The following is a 13,204-nucleotide window of genomic DNA, read 5'->3' as shown; positions in this document are numbered from 1 at the left end:
ATAATAATATATAACAAACAATAAACTCAAAAACAGGTACAAAAAATATATTCAAGCACAGCACAGCACGGCACAGCGTACGACTGTGAACGCGATGGTGGTAGATTCGACCCCACTTCTCTTCATGTATCATGTATCCGTTTTTTTTTTAATTTCACGCTCTTACCCGCCGAGATAAAAAATGTTAAAACGCTCTGTACCCCACTTTTCACTGTATTTTTGAGTGCGTATTTAAAAGCCCGCGTTCAATAATGGCGGAAATCAACAGTGCCTCGTTACCAGAGCGAGGAAATGATATTTCACTCCCCCGAGTGGGAATCGAACCCATCGAATTTACAGTCGCACGCAGTGGTACCACTGCGCCAAGAAGTTTATACTTATATAAAATTATTTTGACTTCCCGCTCAAAGGTGAAAAAATAAATTGAGATAAAACTTTCAATTCCAGTACTTTTTCTTAAAAAAAACAAAAATTACCAACCTTGCCCTAACCCTGGACTTAAGACAGCTTGAGCCAGCGCCGTAGTACCCGGCTGCCCCGCGTGTAACGTATTATTCACAGAACCACTATCCAACTCTTGGATCGGAGACAGGACCAAGGCACCGAGGACCGGGACTTCGTTCTGGTAGGCCTGGTGCATGATCACACCCATATCCTGGGGTCCCCAAGTCCTCATGGCTATGCGATTCTCCCTATCCATAACCTCTTTAGTGACGTCCGGTGTGGGTATGCGTGGGCGGTTCCGTAACGTTGTTGGTATGGAACCGTTAGTTTTTTGGTTACCTGTTATTTTTAAGTGTTATTAGTTATATTTAAGTATTTTCTTAGACATTAAGAGAAACACAAAATCATTCGTAATACAGGTCTCGTAGTACGGAACAGTGGCATCCACTATCATTGTACGAAATATATAGTTAAGTTTTAAGTTACCATGTGTTTTAGAAAATGTAAATGGTGATAAATAAAGTTATATTAAGTATATTATTATTAGTGGTACAATAAAAAATTAAGTATCGGTTGTTTTTGAGGAAAACATAAAATCTATATTTAAAATTATATAAGTTACACATCTATTAAAAATACAAATTTCTCTCAAATAAAGATCAACCCTTGTAGATACCATTTAATCAAAAATAATTTTATTGCTGACGCGCGCAGCTTCGCCTGCTTATTTGCACCCTTAGGGGTTGAAACACGTGTTCAATGAAATATTTTTAAGAGTCAAATTTGTGCGCATTTTTTTTTCAACACCACTCACTTATAACAGGATAAGCAGAAATAACGTAGTGTTAAGACTCTTCGCTTTCCACACGAAGTCTGGACATTGCATGTAGAGTGGACGAACTTAACGCCGCACAGATCGAACCCACTATATGAATATAGGCTGTGATATATGCAAGATTAAAATAAAACTTAATAACTATATAACTGTACACTAACCATGTTTAGAATTCTGTCTATGTTGTCCTCTCCCCGACTTTCTTCCCACAAGTCTATCATACAAGGACATTTTATACGGTGGCGATGTGACCGGCTGTCCCGCCTCGGGACTTGAGTACACTACCGAGTTGTGACGGTTCCTCCCGAAGAAGCCCCCCGAGGAGTACGCGGTGGAGGCAGATCTGACCGACCCCATACGCGAGATTTGCCTTTGAAACCAATTCTTGCGTCTCTCCACTAGCGGTGTGTCCACACTTTCCTGTAATCGATGTAAGTTACTTTTTTTTTTCTATAAACTATATTAGTATTAACTTTAGATTTAATTGTTACTTAAATACTAGCTTTGGATTAGATCATATGGATTCAGTTCAGGAAAACAGTTTAACAAACAAAATGTTCATAACTTAACGCTGTTTTTACCAAAGTACGACGAAAGAACTATTGTATAAGATGTTGTGAAACTAAAGTTTTTCGAAAATCTAAATAAGTCAGCTTCACTATGTATGTCGCATATAGCAGGGTAGGCCGAGAAAACCTAATGTTAAAACACTCCGTTCCAAACTTTCCGCCAAATTTTTGAGGCATTGCGTATTGAGTGGCGGAACTCAACGCCGCGTTTTGGCTTGTTACCAGAGCGAAGAAATGAAAATATTAATTCCTCCGAGTGGTAATCGAACCTACAAACGTCGCGTATAGCCACTTGCTTGTGACCCTGCCGTAAAATGTAGTTATTACTAATTATTGTTTATTTATACTAATAATACTATAAGGTTTAAGTTTTTGTTTGTTTGTTGGAAAGACTATCATGGTTATATTACAACATGATAAAAGTTTCGACGTAACCCTTTGTAGAGGTTAGAGTTATTTTCCGCACCTGACAATATGTCATAACTCTTAGCTATTTCAATTTGATCACACAGGCGAACAAGGTGAACAGGTAGATAGAAAATCAAATAAGGTTCCGGTTACTTCATCTAGCATCCAAAGTTACCAACACTTACCTACCCTAAAGTACACAAGAGTACTCAAAAACAATGAAAAAAAACTCACGTAATCTGCATAAGTTTCATCATGACTCTTCCTCGGAGTTTGGACATTAGCGTAAACCGCGTCCTCAGCTTTCACTTTGTACTGGTCGGCGGAACACGGCGGCTCGTGCCTCCTATAGTGCTCGGAAGCGACGGTGTATGGAAGGTCCTTTGGTACCACTTCCTCCCAATACTGGTCTTTGAGCAGCTCTGGATGTTCTTCGTGCATCTCGTCAACTATCATGTAAGCTGCCTAAGAATAAAATTGTTTATAGATAATAAAATAAATAAAAAAATAAAAAAATAAAAAAGCCTTTATTGTTTCTTGCATACATAATAAGTACATTAATGTGCAGGTGTTATATTTCTATTCTATGATATTTAATATTTATTTTTAATTATTATGACATAGTGTTAATGGTTCTAGTGTTACATTTAATATTAATTAATATGAGATAAATATCTACACGCATATATGTGTTTATTTGTAAATTAAGATACTATTAATCTGCAAGAACCCCTCTTTGGGTGAAGGCCTCCTCCAAAAGAGACCATGACTGTCTGTCCTGAGCAACTTGAATCCAGTTTGAGCCAGCTATTCCAATTATATCGTCCTGCCATTTCGCGTGAGGTCTCCCTATCCGTCTTTTACCTCTTGGACCTCTCCATGTGGTTATTCTTTTAGTCCATCTATCGTCTTGTACTCGTGCTACATGCCCCGCCCACCTCCACTTTAGTGTTCGTGCGTGGACTAGTGCATCTGTGGACTTTAGGATGTTTTTGATTTTTGTGTGCCGAACTTTTTGACGTCTGCGGATATTTAACATACTGCGCTCAAGACCACGCTGGCAGGTAATGATTTTGTTTTTGATTTTATTGGTATACTTCCAAGTCTGACATGCGTATGTAAGGCACGGTAGAAGACTAGAAGACATCGTTTTCGTTTTTATCATAACTGGCAGCTTGCTTTTAAAAATTTCTTTCATACTCCAGTATTTGTTCCAGGTGCTTTGTGTGCGTCTTTCTATTTCCCACTCCTTGTTCCTTCTGTCAAAACCAATTTGTTTGCCTAGATAAATGTACTTATCTGTGTATTGGAGTTCCTCGTTGTCCACATGTATGGTTACCTCTGTACTATTGGTCATGAGCATTGTTTTGGATAAGTTAATTTCCAGTCCAACTTCTTTACTTGCTGTGTTTAATAATAGTATCATTTGGCGTAGTTGTGTGCCCGATTCCGACAGGAGTACCAAATCATCTGCAAAACGAAGATGGCTTAAGTAATTACCGTTAATGTTTAGTCCTTTTGTTTGCCAATTTAATTTTCTCATTATTGACTCCAAAACAGCAATAAATATTGTCGGTGATAGAGGGTCTCCCTGTCTGACGCCTCTTTTTATAGGGAAAGATGGTCCAGTTGTTCCTAGTTTCACTCTGCCTCTATTGATGTTGTATATATTTTTGATTATTTGAATGTATTGATTTTCTACTCCTTGTTCTTCTAGTGCTTTCCATATGCTTGAATGTGAAACGGTGTCGAATGCTTTCTTGTAATCTATGTAAGCAATGTAAAGAGGTCTTTGTCGTTCGTAATATATATAATATTATAGATAATAGCGACTCAAAACTTAAAGTTATTTTTATATTATAAGAAATCTTTATACAAATTAAACCCTCTGTATTGATATTAATATTGACACAAAACCTAGCAGGTAAAGAGAGACTAGTGATAAGACACTGATTCGCCATCGCGCATTGCCCCATTTTCGAGAAGTTGCGCGTTGCCTTACCTTACCACTCAACAGAGGAAAAGAAAACAAAAGACAATTGTAGATAAAGATGAAATGTGCAGAAGGGGGCCTGCTGGAGGACTCTAATCGGTAAGGCAAGTACGGGGTGTACTTGCCTTACATAAATATGTATGTATATTACACATAGTACATACTCACATAGACACATACTAAGTACCTTATATTATATATATAAATAAATAAATAAATAAATAGAAAGTATAAAACAAAATACCTATTTACCAAATACCAAAATAATATGTAATCTGCCATTTTATTGCATTTATTACTATATACTACTATATTTATTACTATACTATACTATTTATATATTTATTTACGGGCTTAAGACCGCGAAGAATAATTAATTTTAATGTACTTTGTTATAAATAAATAAATAAATAAAATAAATTGGCCTTATTTGACTTCAAAGTTACAGATTGTCCATTACTGAATATTCTGCATATAGCAGGGTACGCAAAGGGATAAGGACCTAATATAAGGACATCCTGTAACCCACGCACCGCCCAATATCCGAGACGCTGCGTGTTGAATGGCGGAGTTCAACACCGCGCTTTGTCTTCCTACCAGACCGTAGAAAACGAATTAAATTTATTCCTTCGGTGGATTGTGCGTTTGCCACAATCGTCACGTCACAAGCTTAAGAATCTAATAGCATATTCAGAATTACCTTTATATGTCTGTCAATAAGCCAATTCAGTTCTATATCATCATCGTCCTCGCCAAAGGGATTGATGAGTACCTCCGCCACTTTCAACCACCCCACGTAGAAGCAAAACTTAAACAACAATTATAACCATGCTTTATAAATACCTATATAGGAGTTACTCGCACTCAGAATGCTTCCTCCAATAAATATACTATATAATATAATTAATTAATTATATTTTTACAAACTCATTAGCTTTTTAATATAAGTTTACATATAATCGTAGGTTAATACAGAGTTATACAAAGTCATTCACTCGAGTGGGAATCGAACCCACAACCGTCGCGTTTACAGTCAGAGGCTGTATCTAATTAATAACATATTCAAACAAAAAACAATTCAATGAACTTAAAAAAATTAAGATAAAGAAACAGAAGTTATCCTACCTGTAAAGCGGTGAACAAAGGGAAGTACACATCTGGTTCGTACTTGGACGTGCTGCCCGGTGCGGGGGGCACCAGCTGCCTGCCCATCAGCGCGGCCACGAAATAGGTGTACAGAGCTAGTGTTACTACCTGGGGAAAGGGAAAGGGGGTTTTATAAAGAATTAAAATTACACTTATGTGGAGTGGTGCCCTTTGCTGGGTAGAGCGGAAGAACCCAGCGTTCTTTACTTTCCGCACAATTTTCGAGAGAGACCAGAGCGAGGAAATAATTAAAATATTTTAAAAATTATATACATTTTCCCTTGAGCGGTCATTGCACAATTCTATCCATCATTCAATTCAATTTTTATAATCCCACGCATTTTAGATATAGAAGCCGTAGTGGCGCAACTCGGTATTAACTTGGCTGACGTGACTTGACACTGGTCTAATATGGCCAATAACAAATATATCCTATAAAAGTAACGCAGAATTGTAACTAACCTGAGTATAAACAAGTGGCACGCACACGGTATCGTACCCTATAAGAGCTCCCAACCTCCGCCTTATATCCGATAGCTCGACCAGCAACGTCTGGACTATATGGTCGCTAGTGATGAGCCCTTCTTTTCGAGCCCTATTTATAATATTCGTAGCCCACACCAGGGGCATCCAGTATTTCGACATTGGACTTTTCCCGTCCATTTTCTCGAACACCTTCCTCTCACTCTCTAACATTAAACCTGGAACATTGTGGTATTATTGTTTTAGCGGGATTTGATTCGGGAAATCTTCCTTTAAAAATGTGACTAATATGGAATTAAAAAAAAAATAATACATTATGGAAAAATATAACATTTTTTATTAGATTTCCATGGAAGTAGAATGGATCTACCATGTGATTATACTGTTATTTTTGTAGAGTTAGAGTAGAGTTCAGTGTCGGGAAAGTCAACTTTACAATATTTTTTATTTAAATAAACTTTTGTTAACGCTTTTGTTCGTAGAATGAACCTGTCGTTACCACCGGCTCTAAAGGTAGTTCAGCAGACAAGAGCCGACAAGAAACTTAAAAGTTGTTCTTTTCAAAATAAAATCAACAAATAATAATATTTTAATTCTACACATTTTTTTCATCTTCACGGAAGGTTCAACTTTTCATACAGAACTCAACTGCCAGATTAGTCTTTATACCAGAGCGAGGAAATGAAAATAATTGTATCCTCCGAGGGTGAATCGATCAGTACCGCTGTACAGCTCCACGAAGCCCACGAAGAACAACACATTTCTAGCTTTAATCCCTGAACCTTTATTAATCAACTTTATTTTTTTTATTAATTAACATTGTTTTGACAATTTTTTTAAAACTTATTGAGGAGTTTTAATATCATCGTAGATATTCATGTAACTACTATTACCTATAAAATATTTATTTATAGGTCACATGTTTCAGGTGAAGTCAATTCAAATTCGACTAGGGGATAAACGCATTTAAAATAGCTGTATTACTTTGTAATGAGACTAAGAATGTATGCCGTACATTCTGTTGCTCCAAAAGTAAGAAATTACAATTTTTTTATTTTTTCTGCATATAGCAGAAGGAGAATAGTGTTAAGTAGTAATAAGAAATTAGTAATAAGTGTTCCTTCTCACCAGAGTCAACAACATGCTGCCATGTTGGGAACCTCCTCTTCACCCGCAATGACACCCTCTGCAACGTGATGACGTAGGCTAATATCGCGTACCTCACTATGTTGCGCCTCATGAGTCTCCCCGTCTCGTCCTGGAACCAAAGAACAGTGGAAGTTGTAATACAAGTTTGTATTCGTATAGTGAATCGCTAGCAAGTTGATGAAATGTCTTAATAGTATAAGAAGAAGAACGCAAGCTGTTTACGCAAGAGAATGTTTTATAAGATACTAGCGACCCGCGCGCGGCTTCGCCTGTGTGAACTACTATATTATTAATTTCTGTCTCCATGAGTACCTACGTCCTATAAATGACGACCATGCAAAATTTGAGACCCCTAGCATTTGTAGTAACGAAGTTTCATACAAACTTTCAACCCCAAAAACAACCCCTTAGAAGTCGAATATTGCAAGTTTCCGTCTTAGCGAGCACCTACGTCCTATAAGTAACTCCTATGCAAAATTTGAGATTCTTAGCACATGTAGTTTCGGAAATTTTGTGATGAGTGAGTGACCTTTCGATTTTATATAAGAAGAAGATAGATAACGGGTTCAGTAAATTAAATTATTACGTATATTGTATAGATATAGAAAAATAAAAGCTGGTAAGAGTAAGAGTATCAATTTCAGGATTGTAGGTCAACGGGAAGTACGACTTATAAAAGTTGACAAGTTAAGTTAAGTTGCGGGCATATATCCTCATTTTCTTTGAAATTAAGTGCCAAATTTCATAACTGTAGGTTCACGGGAAGTCTCCTACAGGTTTTGATCACGCAGCAAATTTCATACGAAATGCAGGAATATCGATGCATATTAATTAACCTCCACGCGATCTCGAGATAAATAGTCTTGACAGATGGACAGGGTGAATGATTCAAAGGTTCCATATTGTCCTTTTCAGGCACGGCACCCTGAAAATGGACAGGTGCAAGTCGATCTCACTCACCAAGGGTTCCGTACCGATTAATAAGCACTAACAACTTTGCACACATACTAGTAAGAGCAGAGAGACATTAGTGAAGTGTTAAGCACTTATTGAAATGTAAATATTTCATCAAAACACTCCCAGCACCGCCTAATTTTCGAGCGCTTTCTTTCTTGATGAGATAATCTACATTTAATTATAGTCACACCGCGTTCGCGCTCCTATGAGCGCTCCGACCCTATCCCATATAAAGTAAATAGGTACTTGACTATGGCATACTCTGTTTACTGCAAAGTAATATCGTAAGCAAAAATGGAGATGTTAATAATGTATAAATATTGTCACATTACGCCATACGAATAGATTATTACTATTTATATTGACGCTACTAAAATTTATTAATTATGTGTATTTGCATGATTTTTAAAATATTTCACAGTTTCAAACGATGTCAGCATTAGTTTATGGTTATTTACCCTGCTCTGGTAGGTAAAGCGTGGCGTTGAGTTACGCCACTCAATACGCCATGTCTCGAGAAAATAACGGTGCGTGGGTTTTGGGCGTATCTAGGAGATCAATGTCTCGAAAGGGCGGAAAGTAGTGAAAGGGATAATGCGTGAAGTTTATTAAATATAAATAAATAAAAATATTTTTTTTGTCATTGTAAAGATATTAGATGCCAGGCCAGGCCAATCGGGGCGCAGGGGCACATACGTGCGACTGTAACACGACAGGTTGTGGATTCGATTCCTACTCGAGAAAATGAAATATTTAATATATTCTTTTCCTCACCCTGGTAACGAGGCAAACCACGGCGTTGAAATCCATCACTCATCCCGGAATTAGGCGGTAAGTGGAAGTGTCTTAATGGAAAGGAAGTGTCCCAAAACTAGGTTCCCAGTTCCCCCCTGCGTACTCTGCTCCGTGCGGGATGCAACGTGACGGTAAAATAAATTTAAAAAAAGATTTCTCTTAACACAATTTCATATATTCTAAATTCTAAATACATATTTATTTTTTAAAACACGATATTCGTTTCAGTATTTAACATTTCATAGTCAAACCCACTTGTGTTTTGGTACTTTAGCCACTGTATTGCTATTACAAATATTTTTTATAGATTGTGAAATTCAACTTTAAAAGATAGAAAAGCCGGTACAGTGTGAGTTGGATTCGCACATTGGGGGTCCTGTACCAATCTTATGTCAACGGGACTTAAGACAAACATAAATTTGCGGGTGAATGTACTCATTTTGTATGAAATAAACTGCAAATATATTTTTGTAATAAGTTGTTTTTAGATTAGTTTGATTTATAAGTAGTTTAAGTATGCGGCGTATTTGTTTGTACTTTTGTTGTGTCGATTTAGAAACATTTATTTGCTTTGCTTTAAGACATTGTATTGAATATTTGATATTAAGTTCGGTGCGCTATGTCCAATGCGTCCTTGAGAAAAAGACAGACAACAAAATAATCTTATAAGAGTTCTGTACCCAAAGGGTAAAACGGGACTGTTGCTAAGACTAATTCGTCCATCTGTCACCAGGCACTATGAACAGACAAACAAACATTAAGAAACGTGTAAAAGTACAGTAAACCAAAAGTGATCTTTTTGCTAGTTTTTAATAGATAACTGTACGGAACAGTCCGCGCGGGAGTCCCACTCGCTCTCCGCCGTTATTTTTAAGGCAAAAGAATAATATATATATACACTAGTATATTCCACTATTCTATAACAATAAAACGAACACTCCCCATCATTGTTGACTGCGTTACTATATTACCGCGCATATGGCGTTTCATCAAATAGATACCTATTGGTACTTGGTGGAGCCAACTTGTTACACAACGAATACACAACGAGGATAAATCACATAAAATTAATGATTTCTCCATTATAATACATATTTATTACTTACCGTATATAAACAATATGTTATATAAATTTGAAGAAATATCATTATATTATACGTATTTATTATTTTTATTGCCTTTGATTGTGAATGCGATGGTTGTCAGTTCGATAGTCTTGGTTTATTTTTAATAACTTTGAAACTAATACCGTCAAATCCATAACCATCGCAATTCCAATCAGACGTCGTCCCGCCGCCCTACAACCTCAATCGTCAGTTACTGACGATGGGATGGGACTTGCAACATATTATTAAATATGTTGAACTAGGTAAGGTAGGTCTAACGTTTAATAGAACCACCTACCTACTTCTACGTAATGATACATAAAAAACGATATTTTCGCGTTTTTAAAAAGATATTTTCTTAAAAACGTAAAGTTTTAAAGAGAAGTTAGTGGTAAGACACTCCGTTCCATATTTTCCGCTGACTTCTGGAAGCATAGCGTGTCAAGTGGCGCAACTCAACGCTGCGCTTTGCCACAACCTGTCGCTTACAGTCACACGCCATGTGCCCACGTGTCTTACTTAACACTAAGTTCCTTCTGCCTGCCGTACTGCGTGAAAGATATACCGTTAATTTAAAAAAAGTAATATGTTTCAAATATTTTTATTAGTCTTTCCCATATTAGGAGGCTATTAAAAAGGTTGAATGCGATAATATTCATAATTTAATCTGCCATTTTATTGCGGCCGCCATATTGGATTTACAAGGACATTGGACTATTAACTAGATAGTAGGGGGCTTTGCATGTTCGGGTTCAAACGCGGTGTTGTGTTTGCCATTCAACACGCAATGCTGCGGAACGGAAGTGTCTTAATCGGAACGTAGTGTCTCAATACTGGGTAACCTACCCTCTGCCTAAAGAGAAGAAGAAATAAATATAGTTGTAATTCAAGAAAGCGTGACGGTAGTCGGTTCAAATGTACGTACAAAATGTTTATATTGTTGTATTTAAATGACGATTTACCGTGTCAGTTATTAGCTTGTAGGTAATCTGTAATATAATAATAGTAGCTTCGCAGCATTAGGTTACGCTAAGTCATTGAAAGTAATATTAGTTTCCACGGCACTCGGCTTCCTATAGCAGTCGTAGCGCAGGGGCACAAATGTATGACTGTAAACCCGGCTCGACCCGTTCTGGGTTCGATTCCCACTCGATAAAATGAAATATTTAATTAATATTTTCATTTCTTCGTTCTGCTGTTGGAGAAAAGCCACGCCAAAGCCATTCACCACGAAATGCCTCCAGAATTGCTCGAAAAGTGGGGAATGGAAAATGGAAGAACCCAATCTGATTAAGATTTTGATAATTGAAAGGTGACATTTGAATCCAAAAATATATGTTGCGCTTTCTCGAGGTGCACGTGGCAGATGGATCGTTTCAGCTCTCGTAAGGGCTGGCAGGGGTCGCCGCGAACAAGCCTTCCATCTTGGACCCCCAAGTGTCACGGTCAGAATGAAGAAGAACGTGCTCAGCTGGTTTGGGCACGTCCAACGAATAAGTGATGAAAGAATGCCAAAAAATAATTTTGATGGAAAAGTGAGCGGTAAGAGTTGTAGGGTGAGACCTCCGTTGACCTTCGAAAATACAGTATTAAAGATACTGGAGGAAGGTCACCTAAGAATCATGAGTAGCAAGAGGTTGATGACAGTGGACGAGGCGAAAGAGGTATGTAGAGACCGTAGCGTTTGGCGACCGTAGCTCCGTTCTCTTTGTTCTCCTCTGTCTGAGTAGCTATGTAGCTATAAGTACCCTTTAGCCGCCTCATGTGTTAATAAGTATATATTTATTTTTAGCTTCACGCTGGATCCCACACATAGCAGATTGGGCAGAGGGAACCTAGTGAATTAATAGTTCAGTAGAGTAGCGGAAGTCAACTCGTTATCAGAGTGAGGAATTAAACCCACAACCGCCGCTTTTACACACACTGTGTTGCTGCGCTACGACGGTCTCTATATCTGACATATTATATAATTATTTTTTATGTGTTATATATAGTGAGGTTCGGAGTGTATTAACACTGGGTTCTCTGTATATTCTCTGGGTACCCTGCTACATGTAGGATACAGCGTAAAACTAAAAAAGAAATAATATGAAGATTAATATAAATACTACCTGCGAGTATGCAACGAAACTCAATTTAACTCAGTGACTAAGTATATGAAAACTAAAATACGTAACGTATATCTGTAATCTTTAAAAGATTTTGTACGTATAATAGATATAGAATCTAAACAGAGAAGGTGTTCACACCGCGTAAATGAAATTTGAACTCACTACCTAACATCACTCAACATGGCGACGTAGTGAGAGAGCGAAACTGTACACTCAGTGGTTGCGAGTTCGATTTCAAATCGAGGCAATGATTATATTTAAATTATTCTTATTTCCCGGTAGTCAAACACGTCGAGTTTTGCCACCCATCAAGCAACGTCTTGAAAATTTTGCTATACAGGAAAACCTTGAAACTAAAAATAACCCAATAAATACATAAAATACTTTAATATTATTTATTATACTATACGTCAGTTATAAATAAGTTAACTATAATGTTTCCTTTTGGCACCAAGAAGGGACCAAGAACAATAATAGGCACTTATATAACATTGGAAACATACTTTGTTATAATGAATAAGAGGAAAACTTTGAAATCAGCCACGCCGTGAGATCACTCGGCGTGGAGAATCACAGTCGAGGTGTTTATAAACCGAAATATTTTTACTAACTATGTAAGTACGAGTAACTTAGTGAGGTATGATTTTTTTAAAGCGCGGCGTTGAGTTTCGCCACGTAATATCTCGAAAATTTTAAGCGATATAGACAGTTGACAGTAGAATGTCATAATACTAGATTTCTTCTGCCTATATCGCTTTATGCGGGATACACCGTGAAGCTTAAGCAGCTATGTACCTTTGAATGCAAACACTTAAAAAACAAATAATTAAGCGTGTATGTAGTAGTTTCTAATTAATATGTATCGATGAGAATAAGTGCTGAATCAATAAAATTTTCCACTTATTGCTTAGCGCTGAAAAATAATTTAAAATTGTCGCCTCGAAATTACAGTTGGGAATCGAACTTACAACAATCGCACACACAGACACTATCTACATACTCGCGTGTACGCGTGTAGGTACGTACGTACAGTTCAAATATTTATGAGATTACGTCTCAGTTACGTACACTTTCGTTTTCAATGAAAAATTTTAAGAAATATGAACCTGGGAGCGTTTAAAAGAGAAAGGAAATAATTACAAGTAACGTCATCAAAATGCTAAAATAGAGCCCACGCCTTTTATTGCATGTTTTTTTCAGAGTTCACC

The 13,204-nt window shown here is 37.1% G+C and overlaps 1 protein-coding gene and 1 long non-coding RNA gene across 3 annotated transcripts in view; both read right to left on the bottom strand.

Moving 5' to 3' along the window:
- LOC146527379 (uncharacterized) overlaps nt 1–13,204 on the bottom strand; it is a 76,953-nt gene that overhangs the window by 2,930 nt on the left and 60,819 nt on the right. The gene's annotated exons all lie outside the window — the stretch shown is intronic.
- Nucleotides 1–13,204, bottom strand: part of Best2 (bestrophin 2) — a 49,770-nt gene that overhangs the window by 2,930 nt on the left and 33,636 nt on the right. For both annotated transcript variants that reach the window (XM_085206068.1, XM_085206069.1), the window contains 7 exons: nt 7,007–7,136; nt 5,858–6,096; nt 5,375–5,503; nt 4,950–5,057; nt 2,491–2,721; nt 1,441–1,699; nt 481–783 (listed from right to left, as the gene is read on the bottom strand). In XM_085206068.1, coding sequence (XP_085062194.1) covers nt 481–783; nt 1,441–1,699; nt 2,491–2,721; nt 4,950–5,057; nt 5,375–5,503; nt 5,858–6,096; nt 7,007–7,136 — 1,399 coding nt within the window. The remainder of the gene's footprint in view (nt 1–480; nt 784–1,440; nt 1,700–2,490; nt 2,722–4,949; nt 5,058–5,374; nt 5,504–5,857; nt 6,097–7,006; nt 7,137–13,204) is intronic.

This window comes from Heliconius melpomene, chromosome 21 (assembly GCF_056956725.1).
Source record: "Heliconius melpomene rosina isolate 202511_hmr_F chromosome 21, ASM5695672v1, whole genome shotgun sequence".
In the NCBI taxonomy this organism is placed as follows: domain Eukaryota; kingdom Metazoa; phylum Arthropoda; class Insecta; order Lepidoptera; family Nymphalidae; genus Heliconius; species Heliconius melpomene.
Note: the sequence above shows the minus strand (reverse complement) of the source record. Positions and strands in the feature narration are given on the sequence as shown.